This window comes from Apium graveolens, chromosome 9, assembly GCF_009905375.1.
Source record: "Apium graveolens cultivar Ventura chromosome 9, ASM990537v1, whole genome shotgun sequence".
Classification (NCBI taxonomy): Eukaryota; Viridiplantae; Streptophyta; class Magnoliopsida; order Apiales; family Apiaceae; genus Apium; species Apium graveolens.
Window position 1 is genome coordinate 2,079,363 of NC_133655.1, and position 17,652 is coordinate 2,097,014.

General features: G+C 33.8%; 2 protein-coding genes across 4 annotated transcripts; both read left to right on the forward strand.

Annotated features, from left to right (window-relative positions):
- The first annotated feature begins 11,393 nt into the window (after positions 1–11,393).
- On the forward strand, positions 11,394–13,064 carry LOC141684754 (uncharacterized). 3 transcript variants are annotated; one of them, XR_012560675.1, is made up of 3 exons: positions 11,394–11,515; positions 11,921–12,720; positions 12,813–13,064. XR_012560675.1 is itself a non-coding variant. In XM_074489863.1 (3 exons), exons 1-3 carry the CDS (start codon positions 11,640–11,642, stop codon positions 12,817–12,819), a joined length of 825 nt encoding a protein of 274 aa, XP_074345964.1. In that variant the 5' UTR covers positions 11,549–11,639; the 3' UTR covers positions 12,820–13,064. The 3 variants fall into 3 exon arrangements, 1 of the variants encoding a protein (XP_074345964.1); XM_074489863.1 differs by lacking the exon at positions 11,394–11,515 and adding an exon at positions 11,549–11,657; XR_012560676.1 differs by lacking the exon at positions 11,394–11,515 and adding an exon at positions 11,557–11,653.
- Positions 13,065–16,617: 3,553 nt separating this feature from the next.
- Positions 16,618–16,917, forward strand: LOC141683667 (auxin-responsive protein SAUR21-like). Its single transcript, XM_074488415.1, has one exon. It carries the CDS (start codon positions 16,618–16,620, stop codon positions 16,915–16,917), a length of 300 nt encoding a protein of 99 aa, XP_074344516.1.
- The last annotated feature ends 735 nt before the right edge of the window (positions 16,918–17,652 follow it).

A 17,652-nucleotide genomic window follows, 5' to 3' on the forward strand; every position in this document is an offset into this window, starting at 1 on the left:
GTTGATTATGGCTTCAATATTTGCTGGATCCACTTCCACTCCTTTATTGCTAATCACGTGACCAAGAAATCGTACTTCTTTTAACCAAAATTCACACTTGGAAAATTTTGCGTACAATTTCTCCAGTCGCAGTATCTCCAAAACTATTCTTAAATGCTCTGCGTGCTCCTCTTCTATCTTAGAATAGATCAAGATGTCGTCTATGAACACAATCACGAATTTATCCAAATACTTCTTGAATACTCGATTCATCAGATCCATGAAAGCTGCTGGTGCGTTGGTTAATCCAAATGCCATAACTAGAAACTCATAATGCCCATATCTGGTTCTAAATGCGGTCTTCGAAATGTCTTCAGGCTTGAGCTTCAGTTGATGATATCCGGACCTTAATTCTATTTTAGAAAACCATACAGCGTCTCTTAATTGGTCAAACAAATCATCGATCCTTGGCAACGGGTACTTATTCTTAATGGTCAGCTTATTCAGTTCTCGATAGTCAATACACAATCGCATACTTCTGTCCTTCTTCTTGACAAACAGTACTGGTGCGCCCCACGGGGATACACTGGGTCTTATAACTCCTTTCTCCAAAAGGTCTTGTAGCTGAGTTGCCAATTCTTTCATCTCCACTGGTGCCATCCGGTACGGAGCTTTAGAAACTGGTTCTGTTCCGGGTGGTAGTTCAATCGCAAATTCAATTTCTCTATCGGGAGGTAATCCTGATAGATCGTCTGGAAAGACATCTGGAAATTCGTTGACAACTGGAATCACTTCTAGTGCTGGAACTTCTTTGTTCGTTTCTACCACATGGGCCAAATATGCTTCGCAATTCTGACGCAATAACTTTTTCACTTGAGCGATCGTTAAGAACTTTTTCACTTGTTTTTCCCCCGGAATATCACCTTCTTCTTACTATCCAAAGTCTGAAGTCTTACTTTCCTATTCTTACAATCAATCTGAGCGTTATTTTCTGACAACCAATATATTCCTAAAATAACATCAAATTCTCCCAACTTAAAAGGTATCAAGTTGGCATAGAAATGATGTCCTCCTATCTCAATATCACAATTCGGGCACACTCGATCGACGGAAACTTGATTCTTATTAGCTAACTCTATCATTAATGCTTGTGCTAACAACTTAACTTCACAATGCAGCTTATCGACAAAACTTTGAGAAATAAATGACCTTGTAGCTCCAGAATCAAATAAAACTTTAGCATCTACGGAGTTGACTGGAAGCCTACCTGCAACCACGTCTGAACTCTGAACAACATCCTTCATAGACATGTTGAATGTTCTTGCTTTTGGATGGTTCTTGACTGGTGCTCCTTCAATCTTTGGCACACCCTGAGATGATGGTCCTGCAATCCTTTGAACATTTACACCTTGTGCTTGCTCTTTGCAGTTGTTGGCATAATGTCCTATCTTTCCGCATCAGAAACATGTAACTTCTTGCATCTGGTTGCGGCACTCATGTGCATGATGTCCCTTCATATTACACTTGTAGCACACAGAATTAGCTTTGCAAATCCCAAAGTATTTTCTACCACAAAACTTGCAATCTGGCATTGGTGGACGATTGGGACTATGCTGATTTGAATTCTGAAAATGGTTGCCTTGTCCTCCATTTCCTAATTGGGGTCTTCTGAATCCCATATTCCTATTACCCTGAAATTCTGGCCTTTTATTGAAACGGCTCTGGAAATTACCTTGCTGCTGGCCTCCTCCTGAGGTTTCTATTTTCCTTTTCTTCCCATCCTTTCCTTTCTGAGACATGTCACTTCTACTTTCAATCACCATTGCTTTCTGAACCACTGCCACATATGAAGTCAACTCAAACATGGCCACTCAGTTCTGAATCCAAAACTTCAATCCCTGTTCAAACCTTCTTGCTTTCTTTTCATCTGTATCAACCTGGTCTTGTACAAACCTCGCTAACTCAGTAAACTTAGCCTCGTACTCAGCGACAGTAAGATCTCCCTGGGTTAAGTTCAAGAACTTGATCTCCATTTGATTCTTCATTTACCTCGGGAAATACTTCTCCAAAAATAGCTCAGTAAACCTCTCCCAAGTTATAAACTCACCTCCTTCCAATCCTCATGTGGATTCCCACCAATAGTTCGCCTCGCCCTTCAGAAAGTAGCTTGCAAACTTGGTTTTCTGCTCAGTACCTGCTCCAACTAATTCAAAAGCCTTTTCCATCTCCATAAGCCATGCATTGGCTTTCACGGGATCAGCACTTCCCTTGAACTCGGGTGGCTTCACAGCTTGAAATTGCTTAAAAGTCACTGCAGGTGGTGCTGCTGCTTGTTGTTGTTGTTGCTGTTGCTGCTGTTGTTGCTGCTGCATAAGATGTAACATCTGCTGCTGCATCAGTCCCAACATCTGGATAATCGCCGGATCTGTACAACTCTCGGTACGATCCTCTCTTGAATTATTCCTCCTCTTTGGTGCCATTACTCTGGTAAGAAAACAAGCAACATATATAATAATCTGTCAAGCATTGTGTCAAATATGTAGCAATTCTTTAGCATATCAAAATTTTCAAACATTATCTTTTCTCAAAATATCATAAACTTGCAACCATATTAACACAAGCGACATGATTATCACATAATCCTGCTTATTATCTTGAGAATAACAACACAAAGAAAATTTACGAAGAATTATCCAAACCTTTTAACCTTTTGCTCCAAATCTCAAATAAACCAACAAACAATGGAAAGGGTTGCAACACAACCTTCCAACCTTTCTTCCAACACTTCTTACCATTCTCAAAACCAACAAAATAGCAGGGCTATAACATAAAGGCCTAAGGCTAAACGCAAAATAGGAAACCTAAACAACTTAACTATAACCCAGCCCAATAACCTAAATTTAATCCTATAACAGCTAAACTACACGCGCCTATCTTATGTGATCTTCCTATGACTCATCTATGACAATCCTAAGCCTGTTTCAGTGACCATAAACTGTAGCTCTGATACCAACCTGTGACGCCCTCCAAACCCGGGGTCTAGATTTGGGGGTCACTAGCCAATAAATTATAATAAAATAATCACAGCGGAATAATATAATAAATATGACCCCTTTACCTGCACTGGATCGATCACAGGTTATAGTATGGAACAGACACTAATACAAACCAACTGTTATTACAAACCATAAGTCTAATTAGTTTTACAACTTTTTCAAATTTTATTACAAACCTTTATACTATTCAAGCATCCCAAACTGTCTACCTGGAAAACACACCAAACTATTTACAAGCACTCGACTTCTGATCAAACTTGGGACTCAAGCCTGCTCTGGCTTAGATGAAAGATTAGAATAATAAACAAGTATGAGCGAAAGAAATGCTCAGCAAGCAGTATAAAGTTTGTAAGTAAACAACAATAAAAATATCTGAGTAAAATCAGAAGCTGATATAAACTTTAAAGTTTAAGCGACAGTTTAATAAAACACAATTATGCACTATGATGTTCCTGATGATCAGTCATGAAACAACACCGGTATCCCGCAGCCATACCGTAAATATAGGTATCGATATCCCGTAGCTATACCGTACCTATTGGATATCCATGAAGAAGGCATATATTCGCTTAGTAAGATATTACACTTTCGTATAATAACTCGCGCTGGACCGGTGCCTCGGCCTTTTACGCTAACCGATAAACAATTCACAAAATAATTTTGATTAAATGAGTCAGATCAATGACATCATTATCCATTCAACTCCCCATATCACATGGTCCGGAGTTATCTCAACAACTGATGGCGAAATAACTAGAACAATTAGTTATTCGCTAATCTCAATTCAATGTTTCACTATATAGAGTATATCTGGATAATATAGTTATTCACTATCTATCGAATCAAAGGATTGGTTCTAGCAGAATGATTGCTAGAAATAAAAGAATATCAATAAATATAGGAGTATTGATATTCAATATGCTATCAGAGTATTTATAAATAGTTCTTATATTTGAGTATGTAAACAATAAATTATTCTGAATTTAGAATAGGGGAGAATACTTGCCTGGTATGCTTGATAACTTCTTACTATTACTCTGGCTTATAGCTGTTGGTTACTATCTTCGTCAAACACTTGACCGCACTCCTTGCTACCCGATTCTATAAACAAAAGGACTATCTTAATTGACATAATCAAACTCAATCGACGTAACTATACGTCTTGACATCTACCCGATCGTTTATAACTAATCATAGCATTTTAAAACTGTAAATAGACAGCATGCATATCACATAACACGTAATCATGGTATTCGTATAGCATATAATCACATATTCCATATAACACATAGATCAGATAGTCAACAGATAGGTTTTAGAAAGTTCAGAACTGAAATTGGGTTAATAACGGTGTTTATCGATTAAATACCGACTCAGACTGATACACAATCAAATGACATTGCAATACAAAAGAAATTAGGACTTGAAAGTATTTTTATTGAAAGCGTAATATTTTTCTGAGTCTATACGCGTTCGTTTCGTATTAAACGGACGAACGGTTTATTTATTACGAATAAAATAAGAAATAAATAGAATTAAATCAATTAATAATATTATTAATTGATTTTTAAATACCAAAATATAATTTTTTAAAAGCCTAAAATAATTTTTAGGAATTATTTGAATTAATTATAAGTAATTTACATTTATTTAACTATTTATAAATGAAATTAATTGATTAAATGATTTTTAATCAACTAATTAAATTCATAAATAATTAACTAAAATGAATTATAAATAATTAAATCAAATTAAATTTTTGAAAATAATAAAAGAAAATAATTTTAGGAATTTAAAATAATTAAGAAAATGATTTTTAGAATTAAAAATAATAAGTAAATAATTTTTAAATATAACCTAAATGATTTTTGGAAATAAGAAAGTAATTTTAAAATAAATTATAAAAAGTAAATACAGAAACAGATTTTTAGTTTGGGTTTCTGGAAATAATAGATCAAAAGCGGGTCGGGGACAAAACTAAACGGGTTGCCAGAAAACCCAGCCGGGTCAGCAAGAACAACCCGCCGGATTTCTGGAAACCCAGAAACCGGTGAGTTCTCCGGCGGCCGCGGCAGAAGTCCTGCGAAGTCCAGAATGGCCCAAACACGATAGTTTTAATCAGTTTTTGCAGCAATCTTAATCCAAATCACGATACAATCAACTCTGTGAACCCAGAATCAACAACCATCATCGGAGTTGTAATCTCTGATCAAAGCTCGAGTTCTCCGATGAACTAATCGAAAAAAAATGATTTCGCTCGTTTCTGAACCAAACAACGCGGTTTATAGCTTAAATCAACCCTCTAAGCATTTACAATCTGTCTGTATCATCAAACTCCATCACCAATCCAAAAATATTCAAAAAAATCAAATTAAAAAAAAACTATAAAATCAAGAACTCGGTTTTAATGAAATCTTAATCAAAATTAATGAATCAATATACCAAATCGATCCTTAGGATCCCATGAACATCAATCAAGCAACCAAAATATCAAACAATCCTTTAATAATCAAAAATGAATTTAAATAACAAAAAAAATGAAAAAACCAAGTTACTGAAGAATCAACCTCAGTTAATGATGTTTATATCAATAGATGAAGTTTGAAGAGAGCTTCAAATCGACTATTTGAGCGTCCCAAACGGATCCTGGAATCACCTTCAACTTTGGATTTTAATTCTTACCCTCAAGAACACCCCAAGAATAATTCTTGATTTTTATGAATTTCTGAATTTTTTTATAATATAAAAATAAATAAATAAATAACAGTAGTCAGCTATTTATATTTTCACAAAAATTATACCCCAAAATTTTATCCCCTAATTATAATAATTAGGGCCCCAAAATAATAATTACGGGGAATAATTTTAAAAACGATAAAATACAAAATTAATGTCAAAATTCCCCAAAATTGCGAATAATTCAAAAATAAGAAAATAAAGGGTATTTGAAATACGAGTAATTTTATAAAAAATAAAACATCGATTTTGTGGAGTTTGACGTCCTGGTGGGGTCCCGGTCCGTTGATTTTTCAAACACGGAAACGATCCCTAAATTACCAGAAAATCCCGAAAACACGTAAAATACATTCAAACGCGCATAAAATCAAATAAAACAGGTTTCTTAATAAAGGCGCTAATAAATACGCGTCCCGATTGCGGATAAGTTCATATAATTGCAGTTTAAACCTATTTTAATCAATCGAGAATTTATCTGGCTCACACAGGATCACACATAACAGTTATAACATCTCATATCATGGAAACAGTTACTTTAAACACATAATATTTATTTATTTAACATATAATATTCACATAATTTTCCCGGTTATTACAACAAGTCACAGATTAAGTGTTACAGAGAAGTCATTCGAGAACTCTAGAATGACTTATCGAGAAGTCAGAAAAACTACTAGAGAACTCGGAGATATCGACAACTCATTTCTTCACTAGAGAACTATGAGATATCGACAAGTCAAAATATCACTAGAGAACTCTGAGATATCGACAAGTCAAAATATCGCTAGAGAACTCTGAGATATCGACAAGTCAAAAATATCACTAGAGAACTCAGAGTTATCGATAAGTCAAAGTGAATACATGAAGATGAGAGATCTCGACAAGCCAAATTCTCTTATAGAAAACTCAGAGACTTCGATAAGTCAAAACAACTGTAGAGTGATTAGAGATCTCGATAAGCCAATATACTTATCGAGATGTCAAGTTCTCTATATGCCAAACTGGAAATCTCGAGGTAAAACTCAAAGTACAAAATGCAGACCAGTTCAATATCCAAGATTATCAATCAACAAAGAATCTAATCAAGTTGGATTGACAAGTCTACAAAAGCAACTTGAAGAGTACAAGCTCAAAAACCAAGATTAACTGACAAAGTAAAAGTCACAGGCGTGCAAGATTAGTAAAGATACATTAAGCCAGAAATATAAAGATTTGATTATCAAAAAATAGGGTTTAGTACATGCTGTTGCATGCTGTGTAATAACCCGTGACTACTGTTCTATAAAGTAAACACTGAATGCTTTGTTAGCTGTAAGAATTTAGATCAGAAAAATCTTGTATTCTCTCAAGAAAGAAGCTAAGCTCTTATCAACAAAGAGCCTATAAATTTTGTAGCAAAACATTCTTAATATTAATATAAAATTAAGTGAGTTTTGAAAGAATTGTGTTCACTGTTTTATTTGTCTAAATTCAATACTAACACATTTTACCAAAAGATTTTAATTTACTTTGTTCACCATCAAAAATACCTCAAGAAAAGTAGAAAATCATAAACACACATTCACCCCCTCCTTGTGTGATTCATTATCTAACACTTATCTAATTTAATCATATGTTTTCCTATTCAGAATACCAAGAACCTATTTATTGAATAATTACCGTATAATAAATTCTTTCTGCCCTACAATATCCCGATTAAAAATAAGGCATGGAACTCGTGTCAAGCCTATCTAATTTAATCATATTTTTTCCTCTTCATTATGCCTAGTTATGTTTAATGCAAATTAGAAATTTCTTTCTAATTTCATTCACTCTGGCCAGAGATTCCTGAACTAGCAAAAGTGGAATAATATAGGACATTCTCTTCTTTCACTAAAAGGATCAAATCTTTTATTGATCATTCACTATCTTCGTGTACAAATTTTTACACCCAGAAGAGCCCTTATTATTGTCCCTAGAGACTAAGAACTAATAGTTCGGTGTACACAAGATGACTACGATGACATCAAATCTAAGGACACTTGTACAACTATCACTTTGTGAACAACTACTGACACGTGATTGAACTCCATCAGTTGTTCAACTGTGCGAGTCATGTTCAGTAAACTTATTCTATAATAAGCACCTACATACTAGCTATAGTGTCACCACACAAATGACTATGAGAACAGACATCCTTCATAATAAAGAACATAGTATGTACTGATCTTTGCGGATTACTAATTACCAATTAGCAATCCTACGATCAGGAACTATTTAAGTTTAGAGTTATCATCTTTTAGATCTCGTTATTATGATCTTATCGTAATCCATAAAAACTTTACTCTAAACTACTATATATCTAACCGCCTACTAGAGAATCTATAATAGTGATTGCCAAGAGCTTGTCAAATCTTATGTGACATGACAACCTTGATTGCAAACCTATTGTAAATGTAAGGTTGCCAAAATGTTGCCCACCAAAATTGCCAAAACTTGGAAACTTCCCAAACTGGTTAAATTACATATACAAGGGCAAAACATGGATATTAATAATACTTCTTTTAGTTTATGTTGTATTTACAGTTTAATTTGGGGATCACATAGGTAACTTTTGTAGGTTACTAACTATTGGAGTATAATGGTGCCAAGTTGATATAAAATCGAGTAAAAATAAAATACTAATATACATGATGATTTGGCAAGGTTGATGGCAACCTCTTATTGGAGATGCTCTAAGCTGCTAGATATAATATTTTATTACTTGTTCGGTTTGTCTAGTGTGTTCCCATTAGCACATTTTAAATACAAAAAATTTATAAAATTGGAGCATTTTAATTGATGTAGTTGTTGTCAATGCAGGGGTTCATCACTATTAAAAAGTATAAGTAAATTAAAATAATACAAAATTATAAAAAAATGTATTTATTATGTGATCACGAACACACCCTAAAAAAGTTGTATTTGTTTACTTGGTCCATAAGGGCGATGAAGCTTCCTTGCTACCCGTGCTAGTATGCTATACGTGGTTTGTACATTTAGGCGATCTTCAATGCTACACAAACTTTAATTAAATAATTTAGTTGTCATCTAGGTGTCAAATATGTGACGTGTTTAGATAATATAAAAAAGGTTATACCCCAACCATTTATCTCTTTAGCAAAAATTGTAGACAATCATTTTAGTTGATTATATTTGTACGACCAAAAATTTTTGGGTATAATTTTACATAATCAGAATATAGATAATATTATTGGAGTATATATCAAACTCCTTAACCAAAATTTTACAGAATGATGATAGCGAACCATTTTATATTTTACCATTGAAAATGGTCTAACAATCATATCTATACTATATTATAATAGACGAAATATTAAAAATTTGGTAGTCGGTTGATCAGTATTCGCTGAAATTACCTAATTAACCTTCCTCAAATTAGATTAAAATCTATATCTAATTTATAGTTGTCTAACTCTAATCAATAATCAGAACTTTATCCCCGATTCTCCAATAATAAATTGAACATGTTTAAGTCCTAAATCAGTTTACCAGAAACTCTCTTTGAGACATATTTTGATTTACATACACAATAGTAAAATAAATTGTTATGATGATGACGTTAAAAATCAATACATCTTTTTCCAACAAACAAACAAGTAAAATCGACCTAGCAAAAATCTAAGATTGTAGATTTTGTGTCTAAAACTTTGGCAGACCACTAATCTTCGCTCTTTTCTCCTTATGCTCTGTTTATCTTACGGCAGTTAATTTATTAGTTTAGACATCCTAATTAAACAATTAGGTAACAGTTTAAAGAAAATTAACAAATGATGCGCATAATATTAATTATAACCTTATATCTTTACTATCTATCAATCACTATTATTTGTATTATATCTATATTAATACTAAAGTATAATAACATGAATGGGTACAATTAGTTCAACAACATGAATGGGTACAATTGCTTCAACCATTATCCCATTATTTTAGTCATTAAAAATAATATAAATAGTGTTATAAACCATTAAATTGATAAACTACTAAAAATAATCTCCTAATATAAATAGTGTTATAAACTTACTAGACTACTAAAATTTGTTCAATTTTAATTATTAATTACATCCATCAAATTTTATCCTAATTACTAATTAATTTGAAAGTCTATTTCTATAATATGATTATTTAAATACGAGCCTAACTAAAAATATATTCATCCATCTGTCTATCTATACTATCTTATATTAGACGAAATATTAAAAATTTGGTTGGTCGGTCAATTATCATTATAATTGATTTTGAAGTCAACTTCCTGTACAAATATAACTTATAATTCATGTTGAACTCTATAAAATAATAATTTGATATTAAAATCTAATTCTTCCACCAATTTGAATTCCAATTCTAATTTATTTTGAGATCTATATATTCCACTCGACATTGAAATCGACTTATTCAACTAATTTAATTTGTATTGAATCTAATTATAAAACAGCATTTACAATAATATGAGAAGATAATTTATTGTTCGGTATAATAATTTTGAGAAGAAATTATACTATTTTTTCGTTATAAAATAAAATATTATAAAAAAAACTAGATATGATTAGTTCAATTTATTAATATATTGTGCTTAAGTTTAAGATAAAATAATAAATATTATTGATCTAGCTAAAAAAATTGTTATTGGACTGTGCTATTAAAATAATATTTATATTCATCGAGTTCTAAAAAGTATTAAACAAGTGATACAAACTAAAATAAAATTAAAATCAAAATATAATTCATACTATTAGTCTAGATTAAAATAAAAAAATTATATTGGTCCGGGCTGAAAAGAATATTAAAATCAAACTAAAAATAATTCGGCGAATTTGACCAGTGTAATAAGTCTCGAATTAGAACATAATAATTTAAATTATTGATCCGTAATATAACAAAATTAATATATAACTAAGTATAATTCGTAATACTATTAATACGAACTATTAATAAAATTATATCGTTCAATTATGATAATATTGTCTATTTCAACTACTTATTTAAAAATTCATAAATATAGATGTATTATTATGTTTAACACAAAATAATTTATATACAAATTTAAAAGAAATAATTTTAGATTATAATTCAAACAAAAATTTTACAAATCTATACTATACTATATTATAATAGCCGGAATAGAGATAATTTGGTTCAACGATAATTCCCTAATTTTGATTATTACAAAAATAGATAAATAGTGTTATATATCTAATAAACTACTACTAAATATAGTATACTTATCCTATTAAACTACGAATACAACTTATCATATTATTAAAAGATATAAATAATAGTGTTACATATCTGCTAAACTACTAAATTGTTAAAATATTAGAAATAGTCTATTTATTCTATTAAATTACGACCACATGTTATTCTATTATTTTTATTATAAATTTATAATCATTATATATTTATATAAATATTTTAAAAATATAATATAATTTGATAAATAAAAATTTAAAATATTAATGGAAACCCGTGCGATGCACGAGATTTATGATAGTATTATATAATATCAAAAAAAAAATCCGGCATAATATTTATAATTTATAGTTATATCATTTTCAAGTAAAATTTATTGCATCTCGCAACAAGCGGGGCAAGTAATTACCACTGTCCGCCAGTCCATATCATAGCAACAAAAACTTTGAGTACTCGACAGTAATTTCCCATTTACTCCTAGCCGTCTTCCCCCATATCTGCACATTCTATTTGTAAGTCTTCGATCTCCTCTCGTCTTTTATATATCTGCAATCTATACTTAGATACATATATTTTTGCATCTGTTCGTTTGTTTTGTACATTTAGTTTAATCTCGAATTTGCAGATTATGTGTCAATGTGTGTGTATTTGTATGTAAGATCTGCTCCTCTTGTTATTGTAATTTTTATGAAATTTGTGTGAATTTATAGTGCCATAGTTGTAATTAAGTGAAATTGATGTGTGATTTGTGTTAAATATGTGGTTATGAAATCGAAGATGTTGACGAATTGGATTTATAATAGTTGTTGAAAGTACGCAATAAGTTATCGATTATGTGATAGATTTGTTTTTGAGTTTTTTCGGTTTTGATGTTTGTGGGACAAGTATATTTATTTTCAAAAATTTATCATTTACAGGAAATGGATGCCCCAAAAACATTCAATTTTTCATTAGTTAAGGGTAGGCTTTCGGAGAAGCAAAGAGAGGAGTTCTACACGGAAATGAAGCATGTGGTGGTTAATGTAGAAATTTGGGTAAAAGCTACTAAAAAACATAAGGCAACATTTGATTGTGAAGGGGGAGGTGTATTGATTTCACCCCAAGGGCATATTTTGACTTTGATGGATGTGATCCTTGATCCCAATGATGAGGATAAAATAATAGAAAAACTCCAAGTGAAAACCAATGATGGGGAGTCATACCCTGTGAAAATTATTTCGACTACTAAAAATCTAGGTGTTGCTGTTCTTAAGATAGACTCTAAAGACTCTGAGACTAGATTTCCTTATGCCTCAATTTGCAACGATGAATTAAAAATAGGTGAAGAAATATATCCCATTGGTCACCCGGGGTATTTGGACTTTTCTTTTCCAGTAGGACATATTTCCTTTCCATGTCGAGAGTATGATGAGCTGAATAATTCTTTGATTCAAGAAAATGCTGATTTAGAATTATTAAAGAAAAGAGATATAAGCCTGGTCAAGTTTGATTTGAGTCACAAAAGCATATGTTATGTTGATAACTTGAGTAGCTTGCGTAAGTTATCGAGTCCCGTGTGCTTTGTTACTGTCAATAATGTCCATGGTGATGGAAGAGGTGGAGCCAGGGGAATGCCTTTCTTTAATCATCGTGGAGAGATTATTGGAATGTATTTTTTATTGGCTTATGATCAATGTTTTGGAATTCATGCCAAAACACTCTACTCAGTGAAGCAAAGGTTAGTTTTGCTATTTTCTCTCCTTGTCTTACTTTGTATCTTTTCCACTTCCAAAAATAATTGTAGTATTTGTTTGTTGTTATTAAAATCAGAATCTAAAGGATCATACATTGGTGTAAACTTGGAAGGGCGACGTATTAGAGAGAGGTGGAACAACTGAAGATTATATTAGTCTGAGTTGTAGATTTCTTTCATTGTAATGAACTTCTTTGGATGAAAATATAGTTTGTAGTTGTGTTGTTCTTGCGGATTTGAATGTCATAAATCTAGTAATGTTGTATCTGGTTTAATATGTAGAAAATTGTAAGAACTATTTTATTGTTGCTTTCATGTTCAAGATTGAACTTTTTGTTATCAAGGTCTAGTATCCAAACTAGAACAGAACCTCGAGCAGGTTAGGCCAGTCTAATTTAAGTATGAAGAAGTGCTACATATGTTCAATAGACAAGTGCATTAAGTTTGTAAGTTAAATTCAGTCGTAACTTTCAAATAAGTCAATAAGATACATCCACTGAGAATGTATTTGTAATGCATAAGAAGAATCACCACATTGTTTAAATAAACAAGCAGGGGGGCTTGGCAGTTAATTTCTTTGTCCAAGTTCCCTTTAGCGTAGTGTAGAACACACCGGATAACAAAGAAAAGCAGGAGGAAGAGGCAATTCTTTTTATTAGATTAATTAATAAAACAAGAGAATGGTAATTAACTCGATGTTATTCTCTCAATGTTGGAGGTTATTTTCCTTTAAGCTAGACAGCCCCAGTGTTCTAAACTAACTAAGCGACTAGATCTCTAAATACCAGACTGAAGTTTATAAAACTTTACCGAACAAGACAACACATTACAAGTTGAAGAGATTTAAAAGCTGATTCGTGCAAAGCTGATAAATAAACATCCATCGTCTACTCTGACTCAGAAACTGCAGGGTAAATCTTGAAGTGTCTTCTTTGGCAATGAAATAGTGGAACGAATGTGCATGAAAGCTTAGGAACTTTAATTATGCTCATTTTCCACACCCGACAAGGCCAGCAATCATCGCAAGATTTAAAATCGTACTTCTTTTAACCAAAATTCACACTTGGAAAATTTTGCGTCCAATTTCTCCTTCGCAGTATTTCCAAAACTATTCTTAAATGCTCTGCGTGCTCCTCTTCTACCTTAGAATAGATCAAGATGTTGTCTATGAACACAATCACGAATTTATCCAAATACTTCTTGAATACTCGATTCATCAGATCCATGAAAGCTGCTGGTGCGTTGGTTAATTCAAATGCCATAACTAGAAACTCATAATGCCCATATCTGGTTCTAAATGCGGTCTTCGAAATGTCTTCAGGTTTAATCTTCAGTTGATGATATCCGGACCTTAATTCTATTTTAGAAAACCATACAGCGCCTCTTAATTGGTCAAACAAATCATCGATCCTTGGCAACGGGTACTTATTCTTAATGGTCAGCTTATTCAGTTCTCGATAGTCAATACACAGTCGCATACTTCCGTCCTTCTTCTTGACAAACAGTACTGGTGCGCCCCACGGGGATACACTGGGTCTTATAACTCCTTTCTCCAAAAGGTCTTGTAGCTGAGTTGCCAATTCTTTCATCTCCACTGGTGCCATCCGGTACGGAGCATTAGAAACTGGTTCTGTTCCGGGTGCTAGTTCAATCGCAAATTCAATTTCTCTATCGGGAGGTAATCCTGGTAGATCGTCTGGAAAGACATCTGGAAATTCGTTGACAACTGGAATCACTTCTAGTGCTGGAACTTCTTTGTTGCTTTCTACCACATGGGCCAAATATGCTTCGCAATTCTGACGCAATAACTTTTTCACTTGAGCGATCGTTAAGAACTTTTTCACTTGCTTTTTCCCCCGAAATATCACCTTCTTCTTACTATCCAAAGTCTGAAGTCTTACTTTCCTATTCTTACAATTAATCTGAGCGTTATTTTGTGACAACCAATATATTCCTAAAATAACATCAAATTCTCCCAACTTAAAAGGTATCAAGTTGGCATATAAATGATGTCCTCCTATCTCAATATCACACTTCGGGCACACTCGATCGGCGGGAACTTGATTCTTATTAGCTAACTCTATCATTAATGCTTGTGCTAACAACTTAACTTCGCAATGCAGCTTATCGACAAAACTTTGAGAAATAAATGACCTTGTAGCTCCAGAATCAAATAAAACTTTAGCATCTACGGAGTTGACTGGAAGCCTACCTGCAACCACGTCTGAACTCTGAACATCATCCTTCATAGACATGTTGAATGTTCTGGCTTTTGGCTGGTTCTTGACCGGTGCTCCTTCAATCCTTGGCACACCCTGAGATGACGGTCCTGCAATCCTTGGAACATTTACACCTTGTGCTTGCTCTTTGCAGTTGTTGGCATAATGTCCTTTCTTTCCGCATCAGAAACATGTAACTTCTTGCATCTGATTGCGGCACTCATGTGCATGATGTCCCTTCATATTACACTTGTAGCACACAGAATTAGCTTTGCAAATCCCAAAGTGTTTTCTGCCACAAAACTTGCAATCTGGCATTGGTGGACGATTGGACCTCTGCTGATTTGAATTCTGAAAACGGTTGCCTTGTCCTCCATTTCCTAATTGGGGTCTTCTGAATCCCATATTCCTATTACCCTGAAATTCTGGCCTTTTATTGAAACGGCTCTGGAAATTACCTTGCTGCTGGCCTCCTCCCGAGTTTTCTATTTTCCTTTTCTTCCCATCCTTTCCTTTCTGAGACATGTCACTTCTACTTTCAATCACCATTGCTTTCTGAACCACTGCCACATATGAAGTCAACTCAAACATGGCCACTCAGTTCTGAATCCAAAACTTCAATCCCTGTTCAAACCTTCTTGCTTTCTTTTCATCTGTGTCAACCTGATCTTGCACAAACCTCGCTAACTCAGTAAACTTAGCCTCGTACTCAGCGACAATAAGATCTCCCTGGGTTAAGTTCAAGAACTTGATCTCCATTTGATTCTTCATTTACCTCGGGAAATACTTCTCCAAAAATAGCTCAGTAAACCTCTCCCAAGTTATAAACTCACCTCCTTCCAATGCTCGTGTGGATTCCCACCAATAGTTCGCCTCGCCCTTCAGAAAGTAGCTTGCAAACTTGGTTTTCTGCTCAGTTCCTGCTCCAACTAATTCAACAGCCTTTTCCATCTCCATGAGCCATGCATTGGCTTCCACGGGATCAGCACTTCCCTTGAACTCGGGTGGCTTCACAGCTTGAAACTGCTTAAAAGTCACTGCAGGTGGTGCTGCTGCTTGTTGCTGTTGTTGCTGTTGCTGCTGTTGTTGCTGCTGCATAAGATGTAACATCTGCTGCTGCATCAGTCCCAACATCTGGATAATCGCTGGATCTGTACAACTCTCGGTACGATCCTCTCCTGAATTATTCCTCCTCTTTGGTGCCATTACTCTGGTAAGAAAATAAGTAACATATATAATAATCTGTCAAGTATTGTGTCAAATATGTAGCAATTCTTTAGCATATCAAAATTCTCAAACATTATCTTTTCTCAAAATATCATAAACTTGCTACCATATTAACACAAGCGACATGATTATCACATAATCCTGCTTATTATCTTGAGAATAACAACACAAAGAAAATTTACGAAGAATTATCCAAACCTTTTAACCTTTTGCTCCAAATCTCAAATAAACCAACAAACGGGTTGCAACACAACCTTCCAACCTTTCTTCCAACACTTCTTACCATTCTCAAAACCAACAAAATAGCAGCAAACTTACCGTACTTAAATTTCTCAAGTGTTCTTGGGCATAGACATACCAAAGTTTCTGAAACATTAATTAGCAAGAAAACGACTCTGAGGCATCTCAGCTAAAATCCTAGCGTTGTGCCTAAACGATGGGTGTTCGTATTCATTCAGTGATAGGACAGGCGAAGCAAGTTCTTAAAGCGAAACAGCTATGTAAAGCAACAAAAACAGATGTTCCCAAAGGATTCATACCAGTGTATGTTGGAGATGTTCAGAGGAGGCGCTTTATAGTTCCAGTATCGTACTTGAATCATCCAAAATTTCAGAAGTTACTCGAAAGAAGTGCAGAAGAGTTTGATTTCAGCCATCCCATGAGCGGTCTTACGATTCCATGCAAGGAAGAGGATTTCATAGATGTCACCTCCCACCTTAAATGCCAGGAATCCTAAGGATTTGTACAGATAGAGCAAAAGAAATGCTAGTTTGCTACGACTAGGCTTTTACCGTTTTTGTGATGAGTACTGCAATATCTTTAAGAGCATAAGAATTCTGAATCTCTTTAAATGGAAACAATAGGTGTGTGTTTATGTTCCTAAAGGGCACTAGTAACAGCTTATGTAGGTGAAAATATTCAGAACAGGTTGTTTGTCGTAATATTATCGTGCCTCGTCAGTCGTCATCCTTCATGCCAGCGGAGGAAGAATATAGTGTTGATGATTTATCCGGCAGGTGATCTAACAAATCAATGCAGCGAAGATGCATTTTGAAATCTCACATTTCAGTTAAATAGTTTGGCAACTTAGTAAAAGTCAAGAACATCAAGATTCACAGAGAGGATGTTTGGGTTCCTTTATTTAGTTAGTTCAACAACTGTGTAAATACTGTAAAACGTTTATTAATCTACTGTTTAACAGTTTCCTAATTATCCCAGTATGTGTTTAAAGTTTGGTAATCTACTGTCAAAGTCGGGGATCTTTGTCACTTCTACTCGTCTAGGAAGCACCGACACTGATACGGCGACACGAGATACGGGACACAGGGATTCGTCATTCGTCAATTATCAAAGTGTCCTGTATACGAGACACGGCAAAAAAAGTAATAAAAATAAGGCCTTTTGTACGACGTACATGTCAAGCTCAGTATACTTATCCATCCGACGGTTGAGCTTCATCATGCATAACATA